Consider the following 16,984-nt stretch of genomic DNA (forward strand, 5'->3'; position numbering starts at 1 on the left):
AGAGTACAGAATATAGAATAATATCATTACAAGATATGCTCTTTTTACAGAATACAGTTTTTATAAAAATATGCCATATTGTAGCATTTAATGAATATTTATTATTATAATTGCATGTGGTTTGGAATGAGGTAATGTTGAGAAGCTCAAGTTCCTGACATTGGGAATTGTTATGGACGTCTGTGAAAGAGCAAGAGCAGACACATCTCAGGGCTGTTTAGGAGACTGGACCTTAGGTAGATAGTTCATATCACATTATAATCTTGAATCAGAAGTGGATTCAGTGTTGGTAGGTAGATGCACAGCATAGTCATTAAAATGTATGTGGAGCTAGCGGTGTGATGCTTGGTGAGGTGCCACTGGAAAGCAAGTTTTGGATGGCTCACAGGAAGGAAAAGTCCAACATACTCTGGAAACTGTGGCCACAGAGACTCTAAATAACAAGTGCATGAACTGGATTACTGGATTATTGGATACAGAATCCAGTGAAGGGGTCAGAATCCAGGCATAAGATTAATAATTACTTAAGCTGGAGTGGAATTTGGACAGAAGTTGACAAAGAAAGGAAAAAAAGAGGTTATGCAGGCTTCCAGTGACTGGGTGGAGCAAGATGTGTAGGTTTTCCTTAGAAGAACGCCCTTGGTGGGAATTATGTTGCTTAAAATGAATACTCAGTACCTTCTAAGACACATTTTTATATTCTTTTAAAAATTGAGATGTAATTCACATACCATAAAATTCACCCTTTTAATAATGTCCTGGTTTTTAGGATACTCACACAGTTGTACAAGCTCAAAGTAACTTTAAAATTATAACTCAACTCATAATAATTCAATTCATCAGATAAAATCTCACTTTACATCCAACCATCATTTCTGATTTGAAGCTGCTGCCTGATACTGACATCCTGTGGATATAGTCTGACTGTTCCTGTACCTCTATCTCCATTCATTAATGAGAATCTTCTTTTAGTATTAGCATAGTTGGCTTTCAATCAGCTGGGTTTGGTATAATCCAAAACAGAATAACTAATCTCCTATTAACTTTATTGACAAATACATTGCTAGCATTATTTTTTGTAGTTATTCTGATTATAACAATTAAATATTTATACAGAAAAATCATGCCCATATGAATGTGTGTCTGATCCAATAGGATACACCTATCTGCCATTCTCTACAAAATTCTTAGTAACCATTACAGTTTTACTAGCTGATGTAGAAATCATCCTCCTGTTACCATTACCATGAGCATCTCAAATAAAAAACTTAAAACTTATACTCATTATAGCACTAATTTTTTTTTTTTTTTTTTTGAGACGGAGTCTTGCTCTGTCACCCAGGCTGGAGTGCAGTGGCCGGATCTCAGCTCACTGCAAGCTCCGCCTCCCGGGTTTACGCCATTCTCCTGCCTCAGCCTCCCGAGTAGCTGGGACTACAGGCGCCCGCCACCTCGCCCGGCTATTTTTTTGTATTTTTTAGTAGAGACGGGGTTTCACCGTGTTAGCCGGGATCGTCTCTCGATCTCCTGACCTCGTGATCCGCCCATCTCGGCCTCCCAAAGTGCTGGGATTACAGGCTTGAGCCACCGCGCCCGGCCTATAGCACTAATTTTAATCTTTATCTTAGCCCTCGACCTAACCTGTGAATGAATGACAGGGCAACCACCACAGGTTTCCCTTTGAAGTATGCATTTATAGTTGTAAAGGACATATGTTGTTTTCATCTGTTGACATCCAGTTCTTTTTCTAGTAAAAACACACTGTGATCCATTTGGGATACTTCCCTTCCTTCACTCACATATCCTGTGGTTTTGATGTGGTCCATGACCTGGGAGCTCAACAAGTGGGCAATGAAAATACTGCATGTCCCCTATCCAAAGAGATGAGTTCTTGGTGAGCCAAGATCAACACTAACCCAAAGTCACCTATTTGTTCCTGTGGATAAAATCCTTGAAGTTATTGTGAACTATCAGAAATGATCTGTAATCTTTTCACTGGAGTTGCTAATCTGGGAGGGCTTAAATCTGGAGAGTCTGCAGACCAACTCTGCCTCTAGGAGAACCAACCTGTGAATGAAGCCAGCACACAAAGCTATAGATCTGAGGGGCAGAGACGTACCTCCGTTGAAGATAAACCTCTATCCTGCATTAATACTCTGCTCCTTTAAGCTAGACAAAGGATTCTTTTTCTTAAGACAGATTGAGTTGGCCTCTTACTCTCAAACGAAATATTTGTGAAAAATGTAGTGTTATTTTTTACAGATTACTGTTAACTGGTCACCCTATTGACCTATCGAACACAAGGTCTTATTTCTTTGAACTGTAAAAGTTTATTGTTGCATAAATTCTTATTCTTATTTTGCATATGCTAATAATAAGGCTAAGAGAAGCTGATGGCTTTCAAAATGCACTCCAGACACATATATATTACAGCAGTTCTCAGTGGACTCTCAGAACTACTTTTAATCAAATGTCCTCTGACTCTAAGCTTAGTTCTCTTGCCTTTGTACCAGGCTGCATCTCCTCTAATTTCAGAACATTGCTATAAAAATGATTGTTACAAAACTTGTTACAAAAATGATCTTTACCCTTCAGCTTTAAGGTACTTGTTAAGTAACCTTAACCTTAACTTGACTTAACAACTACTTAACCTTAACTCGTTAAGCACCTTCATGCTGAAGGATGAAAATCTGAAATATGGAATACTCAAAGGAACATTCAAATAGAGCAAGGACATGTTTTTGGCGTTAAAAGGTAAAGTTAAAATTCCTATAATCAAATTTAGGAAAGGAAGAGACTGGTTGTCTTTGTCTATAAGGACAAGAAACTATACTACACTACAGCAACGATGTCATTTTGGTGACAATGCTTTCACAGTCACAGTGAGTGGTGAGATGTTACTTCCGACAAAGGGAAGATATATTCCCAATTTATGTACTTCAGAAAGTTTGACCGTTAAGATTTATCAAACTGAAATACAAATTAAATGCATAAATTTGCAGTCAAATTAACCAAATATTCACACCAGACGTTCCTCTTAAGTAACTAGAAAACTTACCTGCCAGGAAGGGAGCAGAGGCTACTTTATTCATTATCTGTTGGGTTGTGTTGGTGACAGGTGTGTATGCAACAGAAAATCTGGATTCATTAAATGTATCTACCCGTCCCAGGTCCATGGTAAGCAGTGAAGAAAAATCATTTACTTGATGACTATGAGGATATATATACAAACAAAGTAGCAGGAGAAATGAGTTCAGCCATTCCTATATAATACAGGAGAAAGGATAAAGAAAAGTCTTATTTAAAATTAGTCATCCACAATCATTTTGTCGTAAAGTTTGTCTCTTTTATACTTTTCTAGCTTCAATATATCCCATATTATAAACTGTTTAAAGTCTGCTGAAAGTCTATGTGTTTTAAGAGATAGTTCCAAGGCATTGCTAGCTTCGTAATGCTATACTGGTTACATGCCAAGATTCTGGAATTACAAACTCAACAGTATACCAGTTTGTAAGGGCATTCTGATAATTCTAATAATAAGATAGTGTCTGAGGGATAGTATCTTAATTAGTTATAAATCCTGATCACATGCGAAGTCCCAATAAGAAATCACTTTATTTCCAAAATGCATGATCTTAGGGAAAGAAAACTTTAAAATGTATGTATAGTGGAATTCCAATTTAGTTAAAAATGCTACTTAGCTATATCTATCTGATTTTTAAAATATATCAAAGTTTAATCAAGATTTTTTACATGGTAAGATTATAAGAGCTAATGCTAATTTTCCTCTTGGACTTAATACAATTTCAACTTTTCTATTTTTTTTTTTTTTAAGAAAACTAATTGTTTCAAGAAGAGAAAGAGATCCCAAAGAGAAAATGCCAGTTACCATTGTGGTGGGTTGGTTTGTTTACCATATCTTTGGAATGTCAGTATCTTAACCCTAGTCTCTATGAGTGGGGACACTAGTAAGAAATGTGACCATTGGCTTTTAAAACATGTATTGGTTTCTCAATTGCTACCAGATTCAGTGGTTTCAGACCTCAATTTATGAGCCCATGTCAATTGAAATGTCTTCAAAAACAGATTCATGGCCTGAAGAATAGTATTTTCTGTTGTATAAAGGTGCTGTATTGTAGTGTTTTTGGTGTGTCGGGGGAGATACACGTGGCATAGATAACCTCCCAGGCAACAGGTATTTTCCTATCATAAATAGAGAACAACATATATATTGAGTCATACCATTAAGGACTCTCTTTTCATTCTCCATTTTTTCAGAAAGTTCTTGCATAATAAGGCCCAAGTTTGTTGACACACACTGATCTCTCTCTTCCTCATCTTGTCTTGTTTAATGAAAAAGAAAGAAGATAAAATTAATATGAAGTTCTTAATAAGAAGAAATATCCTGCAAACAACAAAAAAAGAGTCACTGAATACTCCAATGTTGCAAATGAGTGCAAAGAGTCTGAGTGTTTCCCAGTCAGCATTGCATTACTCCCATGCTCTCCTTCCTTCCCCACTTGTAGACTCTGTTCCATCATTTATTTGTGATGCTCTGTGCCAGTTATCAATTTACTGTCTCAGCCCTAAATTCACTCTGCATAGCCTGCTCTATAAAAATGGATCTGAATCCTTTAAGTACTTTCCTTTGCCAGCGGGCATGATGCTATACTGTTTCAGCAGAGAGGATAGTAGAGACACTGCAGGTATCTGATGCCATCCAGGTATCAGAATAGTTCATTTGCCGGGTTTCTATAGAATGTATTTTTCCCCACTGAGTAAATTGTTTTCTCCAATGCAAAGTACCTATAGTGTGCAGGATTCACTGTGTGTTTCCTCTAGCTCTTAACCTGGGTAGCAGTAGTATATCTGGGAGCCTCCAGATAGCTACAGCCCTTTCCTCAAAGCTCTGTTTCCTTTGGCCATCCTGTTGCAAAAGCAGTGCACTCCAGTACTGGTGTCCACAGCTTGCCATTCAGGCTTCTCTGACATTCAGTGGGTTTCAACCACACCTTATCCAATTATGAATACCTTATCTCCCCATGTTTATTCTTCTTTGGATATTCTCCCTCAACCCTAGGAAGGCCTCTTGAGCTCTCAGTCCATCTTTATAGTTATTCTCCTGCCACTATTCAATAGTACGTATATTGAACTTACTTTGTTTAATTACTGGGTAGTTTCTGTCCCCTGATTGCACCCAGACCAACACCTACACATATACCACTCTTTTTTTTGTTGTTTTTTTGACATGGAGTCTCACTCTGTCGCCCAGGCTGGAGTGCAGTGGCGCGATCCTGGCTCACTGCAAGCTCTGCCTCCCGGATTCACGCCATTCTCCAGCCTCAGCCTCCCAAGGAGCTGGGACTACAGGAGGCTGCCACCACGCCCGGCTAATTGTTTGTATTTTTAGTAGAGACAGGGTTTCACCGTGTTAGCCAGGATGGTCTCGATCTCCTGACCTCGTGAACCGCCCATCTCGGCCTCCCAAAGTGCTGGGATTACAGGCGTGAGCCACCGCGCCCAGCCACATACACCACTCTTAATTTCAATAAATACATCCTTGAACACCCAATTTAATGTCTCTATAATATTTAGCTTAAGAACCTGAATAATCTGTTTTAGGAATTGATCTATCTAAGACAATTTAATGGGATCTTTGTTATTTGTAGCAGAAATAACTGCACTCTTTACTAATTTTGTGGGATGAAAGAAAATTTTCTTTCCTAACTGAAAGTAATCACACTTTTCACTATCTCTCTTTGAAAAATTAAAATCTTAAGATAGGATAATCACCATAGTTTGGGCTGGAAGATTGTAAAGAGCTTTACATTGTCATTTTAAAATGTCATTTTAATCAAATGTCATTTTAAAATGACATTTATTTCTTGTTTCCATATTTAAGAATTTATTATGCAGAGTCATCAGGAAAAATACACACACATATTTGCATATGTATCATCCCTGTGTATGTGTATATATATACTTTTTTCTAAAATCATTGTAGCAATTTGTACTATGATAAGAAATATTTCGAAATTCATCTTTTCCACATTCTCATCTATAATGATATTGATATTCTCTACAAGATTTCCTGAATTTTTCTTTCACTTACAATGTGTAAATTCTCAAGAGAATAGTGCTGCTTTCCTAATAATGAGAGAAAGTCAGATAATCTATAAAATTATAACTTTTGTTGGGTCTACCAAAGAGATCACAGGTAACTAGGTAAACTAAAGTCCAAAGGGTAAAAGCCTTCTCCAGGGATGAAAGAGACCCACGACTGGTTTCAGAAGTGGTAAAGTATTAGAGAAAAACATGGCTACTATAAAAGCAGGTAGGGAGAAAACAGCTGAAAATGTTAAATTTTTAATGGCTGAGTGTGGACGCTAGTCCTGGTACCCACAGCTTGCATGTTTGTTTACAATTACTGGGACCCCAGCACTTACTTGTCAACTCTTTTTTTTATAGGTTTCACTTAGTATTTATTTAAAAAATTACAATAGCAAAGACTTGGAACCAACCTGAATCCCCATCAATCATAGACTGGATAAAGCAAACGTGGTACATATACACCAGGGAATACTATGCAGCCATAAAAAGGAATGAGATCATGTCCTTTGCAGGGACATGGATGAAACTGGAAGCCATCATCCTCAGCAGAATAACATAGGAACAGAAAACCAAACACCTCATGCTCTCACTCATAAGTGGGAGCTGAACAAGGAGAACACATGGATACAGGAAGGGGAACATCACACACTGGGGCCTGTCGGGGGTGAGGGGAAAGGGGAGGGATAGCATTAGGACAAATACCTAATGCATGTGGGGCTTAAAACCTAGATGATGGGTTGATGGGTGCAGCAAACCACCATGGCACATGTATACCTGTGTAACAAACCTGCATGTTCAGCACATGTATCCCAGAACTTAAAGTATATATGCAAACAAGAAACCTGAGAGACCCCCAGTGGCTCCCAGGCCACAAAATACTCCCATGTCTCAGAATAGTTTTTCCAAAGGGCAAATCTAGAAGCCTTGGTGGAAGGACAGGAATCCCTGTCAGCCCCACAAAACAACCTGTTTTTGCATCGTGGGGAGGAGTTGAAGCAAAAATCAGCAGCTAATGGGAGGCATCTGTAAAGCACCAATCACCCCTTCCCCCAATCCTTACTACTGTTCCAAGTCAACTTCTACTGCTGCTGAGTTATGGGCAGAAGCAAAAAGCCATTTTGTGGAGGGAGAGGAAGGAAACCACGTCGCTCTATGATAAGCCTTGCACCTAGTAAAAAGCAACAGCCTGCTACCACTGCAGGTGGGGTGGGAAACTTCCAGTCCCCATTCCCAAGCAAAGATAAGTTGCAGCCGAGATTTGCAACAAGGACCCAGCATGGCTACAAAGCAGAGACAGGCTCTCACCACAGGAGGGGAAAGGAAACTCTCACAGGTCCAGAACCTCTCAGCAGATACAAGGTGGGAATCGGCTGGTATGTAGGGAGAAAAACATGTTGAGGAAGCCTCACCTCAAGGGCCAGATCTATAGTATCTAATACTGAAGTTGGAGCAAGGAATCTAGAGTTCCTCCTACCTATATCTCAAGCACTGCACTGAGCAAAAAGCTATAGCAGTCTATGGATGGGGGAAGGGTAAGAGAATGGAGAGGGTCTCCTTTATGGCTTGGGTGCACAAGGCCTTTGAAAGTTGAGGGTGGAACAGGAACACACAGAAAACAATGTACAGCTTCCCGGAGCCAAATTATGCACAAACATAGAGTGTGTAGGGTATCTCATTATTTAAATTTGCATTGTCTTGTTTTTCATAGAATTTGAGCATCTTCTTATATGTTGAATGGTTATTTAGACTTCTGGAAATAGATTTTTGTACTCAGTTGATTTTTTTTTTTTTGGTCATACCTATTTGTAGGAGTTCATGATGTATTCTAGATATTGGTTTACTGCCAGTTATTAATTTTGTCAATCTCTCATTTTCTTTTATTGTATTCAAGTTTAAGTTTTGTTGTAGTCAAATTAAACAACCTTTTCCTTTGTGATTGTGTATTTGGTGTGTGTATGTCCTGTTTAGAAAGCACTTTCCTTTTCAGAAATCATAAATACACATTCCTTCATATTCTTCTAATAATCTCAAGTATTTTTCAAGAGTACATGAAAGATGTACTCTTTCATATGTCTGAGTTTATTTTGTGACCTGAGTCGTTGGTGACGAGTTTTTTCTTTCTGCAGTTCTCAAGCAAATTGTTCCAACATGAACTACTTTCTGGTTCCTTCTTTCTGTATTGATTTGTTATGCCTTCTCTCTCAAATAGCAGATATGTGTGTGTTTGTGTTTGTGTGTGTTTGTGTCTGCATATGTATATTATGTGTATATGCACTTTGAAGTATCCTATTTTTCAATTAATCTCTTTGTATATTTCTTGCACATAGTCTACTTACTAGTAGTTACTAGAACTTCATAATAAGCCTTCATAAATGCTAGAACAGGTTCTTCATCTTATTTTTCTTTTCAAAATTGTCTTGGCTCTTCTGGGAGCTTACTATATGTGACAGAAACTGTTAGCTTTTTACAAAAATTTGTTTGTTTGTTTATTTATTTATTTATTTATTTATTTGAGATGAAGTCTCAATGTGTGGCCCAGGCTAGAGTGCAGTGGCACCATCTTGGCTCACTGCAACCTCTGCCTCCTAGGTTCAAGCGATTCTCCTGCCTCAGCCTCCTGAGTAGCAGGGATTACAGGTGCCTGCCACCATAAAATTCAACATCCCTTCATGTTAAAAACTCTCAATAAACTCGGCATTGATGGAACATATCTCAAAATAACAAGAACTTTTTACTACAAAGCCATAACCAATATCATACTGAATGGGTAAAAGCTGGAAGCATTCGCTTTGAAAACTGGCACAAGACAAGGATGCCCTCTCTCACCACTCCTATTCAACATAGTATTGGAAGTTCTGGCCAGTGCAATCAGGCAAGAGAAAGAAATAAAGGGTATTCGAATAGGAAGAGAGGAAATCAAATTGTCACTCTTTGCTGATGACATGATTTTATATTTAGAAAACCCCATCATCTCAGCCCCAAAACTCGTTAAGCTGGTAAACAACTTCAGCAAAGTCTCAGGATACAAAATCAATGTGCAAAAATCACAAGCATTCCTATGTCCAACAATAGACAAGCAAAGAGCCAAATCATGAATGAACTCCCATTCACAGCTGCTACAAAGAGAGTAAAATACTTAGGAATACAACTTACAAGGGACATGAAGGACCTCTTCAAGGAGAACTACAAACCACTGCTCAAGGAAATAAGAAAGGACACAAACAAGTGGAAAAACATTCCGTGCTCATGGATAGGAAGAATCAATATCATGAAAATGACCATATTGCCCAAAGTAATTTATAAATTCAATGCTATTCCCATCAGGCTACCACTGACTTTCTTTGCAGGATAGAAAACAACTACTTTAAATTTTATATGGAACCAGAAAAGAGCCCACGTAGCCAAAACCATCCTAAGCAAAAGGAACAAAGCTGGAGGCATCGTGCTACCTGGCTTCAAACTATATTTAGATTTATTAGCATGAATTTAAAATATCTATAACTAAAAATACTTTTGAAAACCTATTACATATGGATGTATTTTTTTCTTCTATTTTTAAACTTCTTTTTATTTTTGTTCATTAGTCTTGCTAGAATTTTGAATTTATTAATGGCCTTTTAAACAAAACAGAAGTGTTACTGTTTCATCATTTTGATTATTTAGTTTGTTTTCTAATTTTTAAATTTATCTTCTTACTTTTTATGATTTTATGTATACTCTTTTTGGGGTTTGTTTTGCTGCTTTTTCCTTTGGCTTCTTGGCTGAAATAGTGAACTAATGTTAGCAGAGTGGCTGAGAAAATGGATTCTGGAGTTCGGTGATTGATTGCATCAGTGACCCAGTTATCCACCTGTGCCTGTGTCCACCCTTTGTCTGGTAATTTTGGAGTTTTTATCATCAAGTCAGGCCAGTACTTGGGCCAAGAGAAGAAGGGAGGTGTGATGACGCACAAGTTCTGAACCTCAGCCTCCTGAGACCTTGAGTGTATCTGTTTGCTTTTTTGTGTTTCTTCCATTGCTGTGAGAGCAGACCTGGCCTAGCCTACTGCAGAATGAAACCACGCTGAGTCCTCTTAGTCATCCAGTTGAGAGTGCTAGCCAGTCCCCTCCCAGAGATACGATCAAGCCTGTCCAAGATCAGCAGTCTCTTAGCAGCCACTGCACACACCGCAGCTACAAATGCTTATTGCTGCTTGTTATTGTTTGGGTTTGTTTCCTTTTTGCTGTGTAACATAAATGTGACAATAAACAATACATATGTTACTTAGGATTGCCTCTTTAGCATCCACTATATTGAAGTTTGTTTTTAGTGACTTTTTGTTTTTGATTTCTAACAATTATATTGTGATCAGAGAAATGACTTCTCAGTAAGATACTGCTTCTTTAAAATCCCTTAAGACTTCCTTGGTGGTGCAGCATATTTTAATATTTGAAAGTGTTCCACGTGCACCTAACCTGTAACTTACTGTTTAGGTGAAGTGTTTTGTACATATCTATTCAATCTTTTTCATTGTGTTCTTCAGATCTTCAGCATCCTTTCTAATGTTATATTTACTAGATCAATCATTTCATAACAGAGTTCAATTAAAAATTTCCACTCTAATAATAGGTTTGGCAATTTGTTATTATATCTCTGTTAGTTTTCAGCATGTGCATTTAAAGGCTAGGTGGCTAGGTGCATAAAACATTGCTTTTTTATGTTTCAGTAGCAGGTTGCTTCTATTTCTGATAATAACGTGGAGACACTAGGTTTCTATAGGTTAATATTTGCCTAATGTATCTGTTTCTATCTCTTTGTTAACCTTTTGCACCTTTTTAAAAATATTTGGTTAATGTATAAAAAAACTCATCAATGCATTATGTTTAGAAATCTAAACTGATAGATAACTGTATTTTAAGAGATGCATTAAATCATGTATGAATTTTTGTCTTGGATGATCTCTCATTGTATCTTATTCTCACATTAAACCTACTTTTCCTTTGCTTCTAGTTTTGTCTACATCTTTACCTTCTATTGAATTGAAAATGTTTTCCTCCCCTTCTCCATTTCTTCTCCTGTCCCAGAGATATAAAAGGTGGTTATATGTCTTTTACGGTTACTCTTAAATACTTTTCTAAGGAACTATAACTTATTTTATGAAAACTCAAAAGTATTTATTATCTCTGTTCTCTTCTTACAAACAAATGCCTTCTAGATATTTTAACACTCTGCTGAATTCCAACCTAATCATCCTGGTTATTATTGTGTAGAAATGTGATTCAATTTTCAATTTAAAGGACATACAAAGTAGATTCATTTTTTACCATCAAATGACAATTAAATTTGCCAATGAATTATGCATTTCTGTAGAGAGGCTGTGATATATCTGGGCTTGTGCACGAGGTGGAATGTAGAAATTCCTCCTGTACAGGGGTTGGATTGGCTGCAGCTGCTTTAAGAACCCAGAAACTTTTGTCCTCTCCATAGGCTAGCTCACTGTGAAAATATCCCATGGATTTTACCTAAAATTGCCTACAGAGAGCAGCATTATACTTCTATAGATAATTGCATCAGTAGCCAGAGAGGAGAAGTACAGCAGTAGACTACCCTCTACCCTCCCGGTAGGAGTAGCACATCACAGTCTCAGCATGTTCAGTCTTGAGCAAAAAACATGATTTGAGTGTTTGTGAGTAGATCTGTATATGGGGGGTGATTTTATAGGGGAATTTATGTACACATTTTATTGCAGCAGGCACATAAAATACTTCCCAGAAAAAGATTCAGTGCATAATAAGAACACCACATCTTTCCATAACTTCACTCAACCACTGCTACACAAATACAATTTGCTAAGCCACTTCTGAAAACTGTAGCACTTGAATACTCTCAAATGGTCTTTGCTGTGGGAGAAAACAGGGTACCTAAGCTGAATTATAGAAAGTAAAGAGATTCTGGGAGGTACCATCATCAGTTTTCTGGGAAGCATGTGAAGGACATGACTTGGAAGAATGGGTACAGACTTTTGAGCACAAAGCCAGCAGCTCCACCCTGAAGACCATCATTTGGCTCATAAGTCCTGACTCCCGAAGCAAGTGATCCTCCTCCATATGCATGCCATGTTGGCCATGTGGTCTCTATGAACTCCTCCATAGTGATGAGAAGTGAATGAGCCCCAACTGAAGCCATCATCCCATTTATGGGACAGGATCACACCAACAGGGTGGTGCTACTTCCTAGAGCCAAAGCTCAAGTAAGGTGTCCAGGGGTCAGTTGCAACAGAAGGCACATTAGTCATGGCAGTCTCAGAGAACACTGCTAGAAGAAGAACCTACACATGGCCATGTAATGAGGCTGAAGGGGAAGCCTAAGTAGAAGCAGACTAAGTTAAGAGGTCAGAAAGTCCATGGAAAGAGAAGAGGGAAGGACAGTTCCAAGAGTAAAGCAGCCTAGGTTAAGGTGCAGAAAATTCAGCATGGATACTTTTAGGAGAGCTGTGCTAAGGCTGCACAGGAACATGAACTGGCCAAGAAGATGATCTCCTCACTATGGAATCAGCCACAGTCTTAGGTAGCATGCGAACTCCAGTCTGACTCCAATCCCTTATATCTTCCATTGTAAATTATTATTGCCTACTTTGTTTCTTTCCAATTTTTATATGTTTGGCAGTTTATATAAAGACTAGCAAAAATATGAATTCTTTATTATACATATGGCAAATAGTTTCAAATTGTAATGACTCATTTTTATCCTTTTATATTGTTGTAAAATTCAGGACAAAATATATTCACGATAGGAGCATGAAAATTCTTTTTACCAAAACAATGTACATTTTAAATAACATTGTGATAAAGAGAAGCTACATGTTTCACATTCTGATTCAACTCACTGCATCCAATGAGTAAAAGATCCTAGAAAGAATCTTATGTTTCTAAAATTCTTATAGTCCGAGTGAGAGATAGGAACAATACAAATATTTCTGTAAGTGCTCTTGTTAAACAGTCTCAAAATCAGAAGAACACTTATCCAAAAGGCTCTAAATTATTGTGCAATCAAGATAGATAACTTTAACTTCAAAAACAGCTCAGTCTTCCAACCCAATTCCTAAAACTGTAAGATGTTCACAAAATTTTTATAGCCAATTTAAACTTATTTCTACACTCAGTTATGTTTAAAACAACCTAATGGTTGCATAATTTTTAAAAAACATTCTAACTCAATATTTTTATCTATCTAATATTAATTACCAGGTATAAAATCTTCAAAATAGCCCAGTATTTTTCAAAATAATTTCTCCATAGATGATTTTCATTCAGTTTATAAAGCTTTATTTACAATTTTGTCATAAGAATAAGAAAAGACAAAGCCTCTGAAACAAACACACACACAAAAACAAAATACAAAACAAAACAGAAAAAAATACAATGAACTTACTTCTGGGAAAATTGAAGCAAGGAATCTAGAGGTATGTTTTATCCACTGATCTCCTTGTTTAGAAGAAAATTATTCATATTTTCTCCTTGTCTCTACCACGTATCTAGAATTTGCTTTGAATGTTTGACTTCTGTGAAAAGTTTCTGTGAAGACTGCTTTCAGAGTGGAGGTTATGATCTCAATTCTGTTGGCCCTGCCAAACATCACATTCACGTGATCGTGCTTGGACTGTTTGTCTTCTCATTGATATTCGGCCAGTTCCTGCAGAGCAGTGGCATTTATACTGGGTTGCCTGGCTATATCATATTATAGGGAGCAATTTCTTTTTTATGTCCAAGATGGTTGTGGCTAATATCAAAATTTAAAGTGCTGTCTTTAAGCCACGAGAAAGTAAACAGCTTAATCAGAGAAAAGCTCTTCTCTTTACCCAGAGCTCTAGTCTGCTTAATTGACAGCTTTACCTACATAATCAAAATTTTCATTCCTCTGTTTCCCAGCTTCATTTTCACTCAGTTCAGACTGTTTTCCAATTTATTTGACCCATAGATTAAGCAGAAATGTGCTTAATTTCCAAGTGTCTGAGGATTTTCTTATCTTTGCTTATTGATTTCTAGTTTAATTGAATTATACTCAGAAAAAATATTTTGTATGTCAAATTTGTTAAGGCTTATTTTGATGACCCAGGATATGATCTATCTTAGCAAATATTCCACAGGCACTTGAAAAGTTATATTTTTTTGGTATTGAGTGGAATATTATATAATATCTATTATATTTAGTTGATTGGTGATATTGTTCAGTTTTTTTCTATATTTTTCCTAATTTTCTGTCTCCTAGCTCTGTTGATTACTAAGAGAGGAATGTTGAAGATTTTAACAAAAATTAGGGACTTTTAAATTTCTCCCTTTAAAACTATTGTGTTTTCCCTGATGTATTTTGCAACATTTGGAATTGTTATGTCTCCTTGGTAAATTGACCCTTTTATCATTATGTAATGTTAACCTTTATCTTTAGTAACTTTTGTGTTCTAAAGTCTACTTTGTTTGATATTAATAATATAGCCATTCTTACTTTCCTGTGATTATTGTTTTCATGGTATTTTGTTTTCATCCTTTTATTTTTATCTACACACACACACACACACACACACACACACACACACAATATGCTTTCAGAGTGGCAGTTATGATCTCAATTCTGTTGGCCCTGCCAAACATCATATTCATATTATGCGTGTGTGTGTGTGTGCGCGCGTGTGATATATATATATATATATACACATATATATATATATATATATATGTATTTTTTTTTTTTTTAAGATGACTGTCTTGCTATGTTGCCACGGCTGGACTTGAACTCCTGGGCTCAAGTGATCTTCCCATCTCAGACTCCGGAGTAACTGAAACTACAGATACAGGCCACTATACCCAGCTCTAAATTGTATTTCAAGTGAGTTTCTTGTAGACGGCATATAATAGACTCATGTGTTTGGTTTTTAAAATCCAATTTGACAATGCATGTCTTGTGATGGGTGTGTTTAAATTATTTTCATTTTATGTAGCTATTGATTTTTTAAATTCAGGTCTGCCATTTTGTTATTTGCTTTCTTTTCTCTCAGGTTTTAATTCTCCTATTTCCCATTTTCTGCTTTCTTGTTGGTTATTTGAAATTATTTTTTAGTATTGCATTTCAACTTATCTATTATGTTTCTTAACTATATCTATTTGTATAGTTATTTTAGTGATCACCCTCAGGATTGCAAAATACATACTTACCTTGACATGGTCTACCCAGAATTAATGTTTCTTCATTTTAAGTAAAATATGTAAACCTTACTATTATATACAGACAAAATAGGAAGGAGGTCAACAAAGGTGCTGCTCAGTAACTACAACCAGAAGGGGAAGAAATAGAGGAGTAAGAGGCTCAATATGGTCTCCATCACCCCAATAAAAAGTCATGGTCTCTTGCTCAGCTCCTAGTCCTAAGCTACTTTTCAGATATAGAACCTATTGATTGAAAAACTAGTCAGACCCCTAGAAGAAAAGATCTTACAACATCTTGACAAGTGTATACTGTGATGATTATACTTCCTAGTCCTCCCTCAAAGGGACCTACAGCCTTTTACTTGGGTGATTATACACTGAAGAAAGAAAAATCCCCAGACATGTCAAGAGTTGTTGGGCATAGAGTCAGAGTGGACATTGGTAACAGGAAACCCAAAATTTCACTAAGGCCTTACAGCTAGATTGAGAATATAGAGCCAAGGTCATAAATGGAGTCTTGGTTAACAAGCAGCTCTGCATGGTCTCACTGGACTTCTGGACATACACAGTGGTCATTTGTCTATCACCAAATGTGCTGTTAGAGTTGACATATCTGGCAGTTAGAATAACTTCCATGCTGAGTCCTTGGCCTGTAGGGTGAAAACTATCATAATGCAGAAGGGAAAGTGGACACCTTTGACAATTCTCCCAACTTTATCCCCAACCATGACACTTAATCAAGAACAGTATTCCACATGGGGAGAAGGAACGCAGAGACCAATGCCACCATTATTGACATAAAGATGAAGGGTAGTGGTGCCTAGTGCACCTTAATTTGCCAGCCTGATCCTTGCAGAAGCCAGAAAGATTCTAGAGAATGCCTAGACTATCTCAAGCTCAAACAACTAGTGGTCTTAGTTGGAGTTGCTTTGTCAGACATGGTATCTATTCCTAGAGCAGGTACATGATTTTTAGCTAGTGATTAGTTAGATGCATTCTTTTCTATACTGATTAGAAAAGAACACCAAAAACAGTGCACAATCAGATAAGTTGGGTAATATTATTTCTTTATGGTTTTCCCTCAGTGCTCTATTGACCCCCTAGCTTTTGTTATAATATAGTCTTAAGAAGTCTGGACCATGTAGACATCCACAGAACATCATATGGACACATTGATGGCATCATGCTGATTAGACAAGATGAGCAAGAGAAGACTAGTATGCTGGAGGTTTTGGTAGGACACATGTTTTAGAAAGTGAGAGTTAAACCCTGTGAAGATTCTGGAGGCTTTCACTTCAGCAAAGCTTTTATGGATCCAGTGGCTAGGGTTGCTTTGCCTATCTCCTTCAAAGTGAAAGACAAATTACTATATCTTGCAGCCCCGACCAATAGGAAGAAAGGTCAGCATCTGTGATGTCTCTTTAGATGCTAATGGCAACACATTCAATGGCTGGATATGTATATGTATATGTATAATATATATATCCATATATATTATATATACTGACTCATAAATATACATTGACATATATACGTGTGTGTGTGTGTGTGTGTGTGTGTGTGTGTGTGTGTGTGTATAAAGACTTTGGGGTACTGTTGGGAAGGAATGACTGGTTTTGAAATGTAAGGATATGGTATTTAGAAGGGGCCAGGGCAGAATTATATGGTTTGATTTTGTCCCCACCCAAATTTCA

The 16,984-nt window shown here is 37.2% G+C and overlaps 1 protein-coding gene across 2 annotated transcripts in view; it reads right to left on the reverse strand.

The window, feature by feature from the left end:
- Positions 1–13,675, reverse strand: part of ABCA8 (ATP binding cassette subfamily A member 8) — an 85,416-nt gene extending 71,741 nt beyond the window's left edge. For both annotated transcript variants that reach the window (XM_077972601.1, XM_015120199.3), the window contains exons 1-3: positions 13,522–13,675; positions 4,243–4,343; positions 3,059–3,263 (exon numbers count right to left, since the gene is read on the reverse strand). In XM_077972601.1, the coding sequence (XP_077828727.1) occupies positions 3,059–3,263; positions 4,243–4,338 (301 nt within the window). In that variant the 5' untranslated portion in view covers positions 4,339–4,343; positions 13,522–13,675. The remainder of the gene's footprint in view (positions 1–3,058; positions 3,264–4,242; positions 4,344–13,521) is intronic.
- Positions 13,676–16,984: the final 3,309 nt, after the last annotated feature.

This window comes from Macaca mulatta, chromosome 16 (genome assembly GCF_049350105.2).
Source record: "Macaca mulatta isolate MMU2019108-1 chromosome 16, T2T-MMU8v2.0, whole genome shotgun sequence".
NCBI lineage: Eukaryota > Metazoa > Chordata > Mammalia > Primates > Cercopithecidae > Macaca > Macaca mulatta.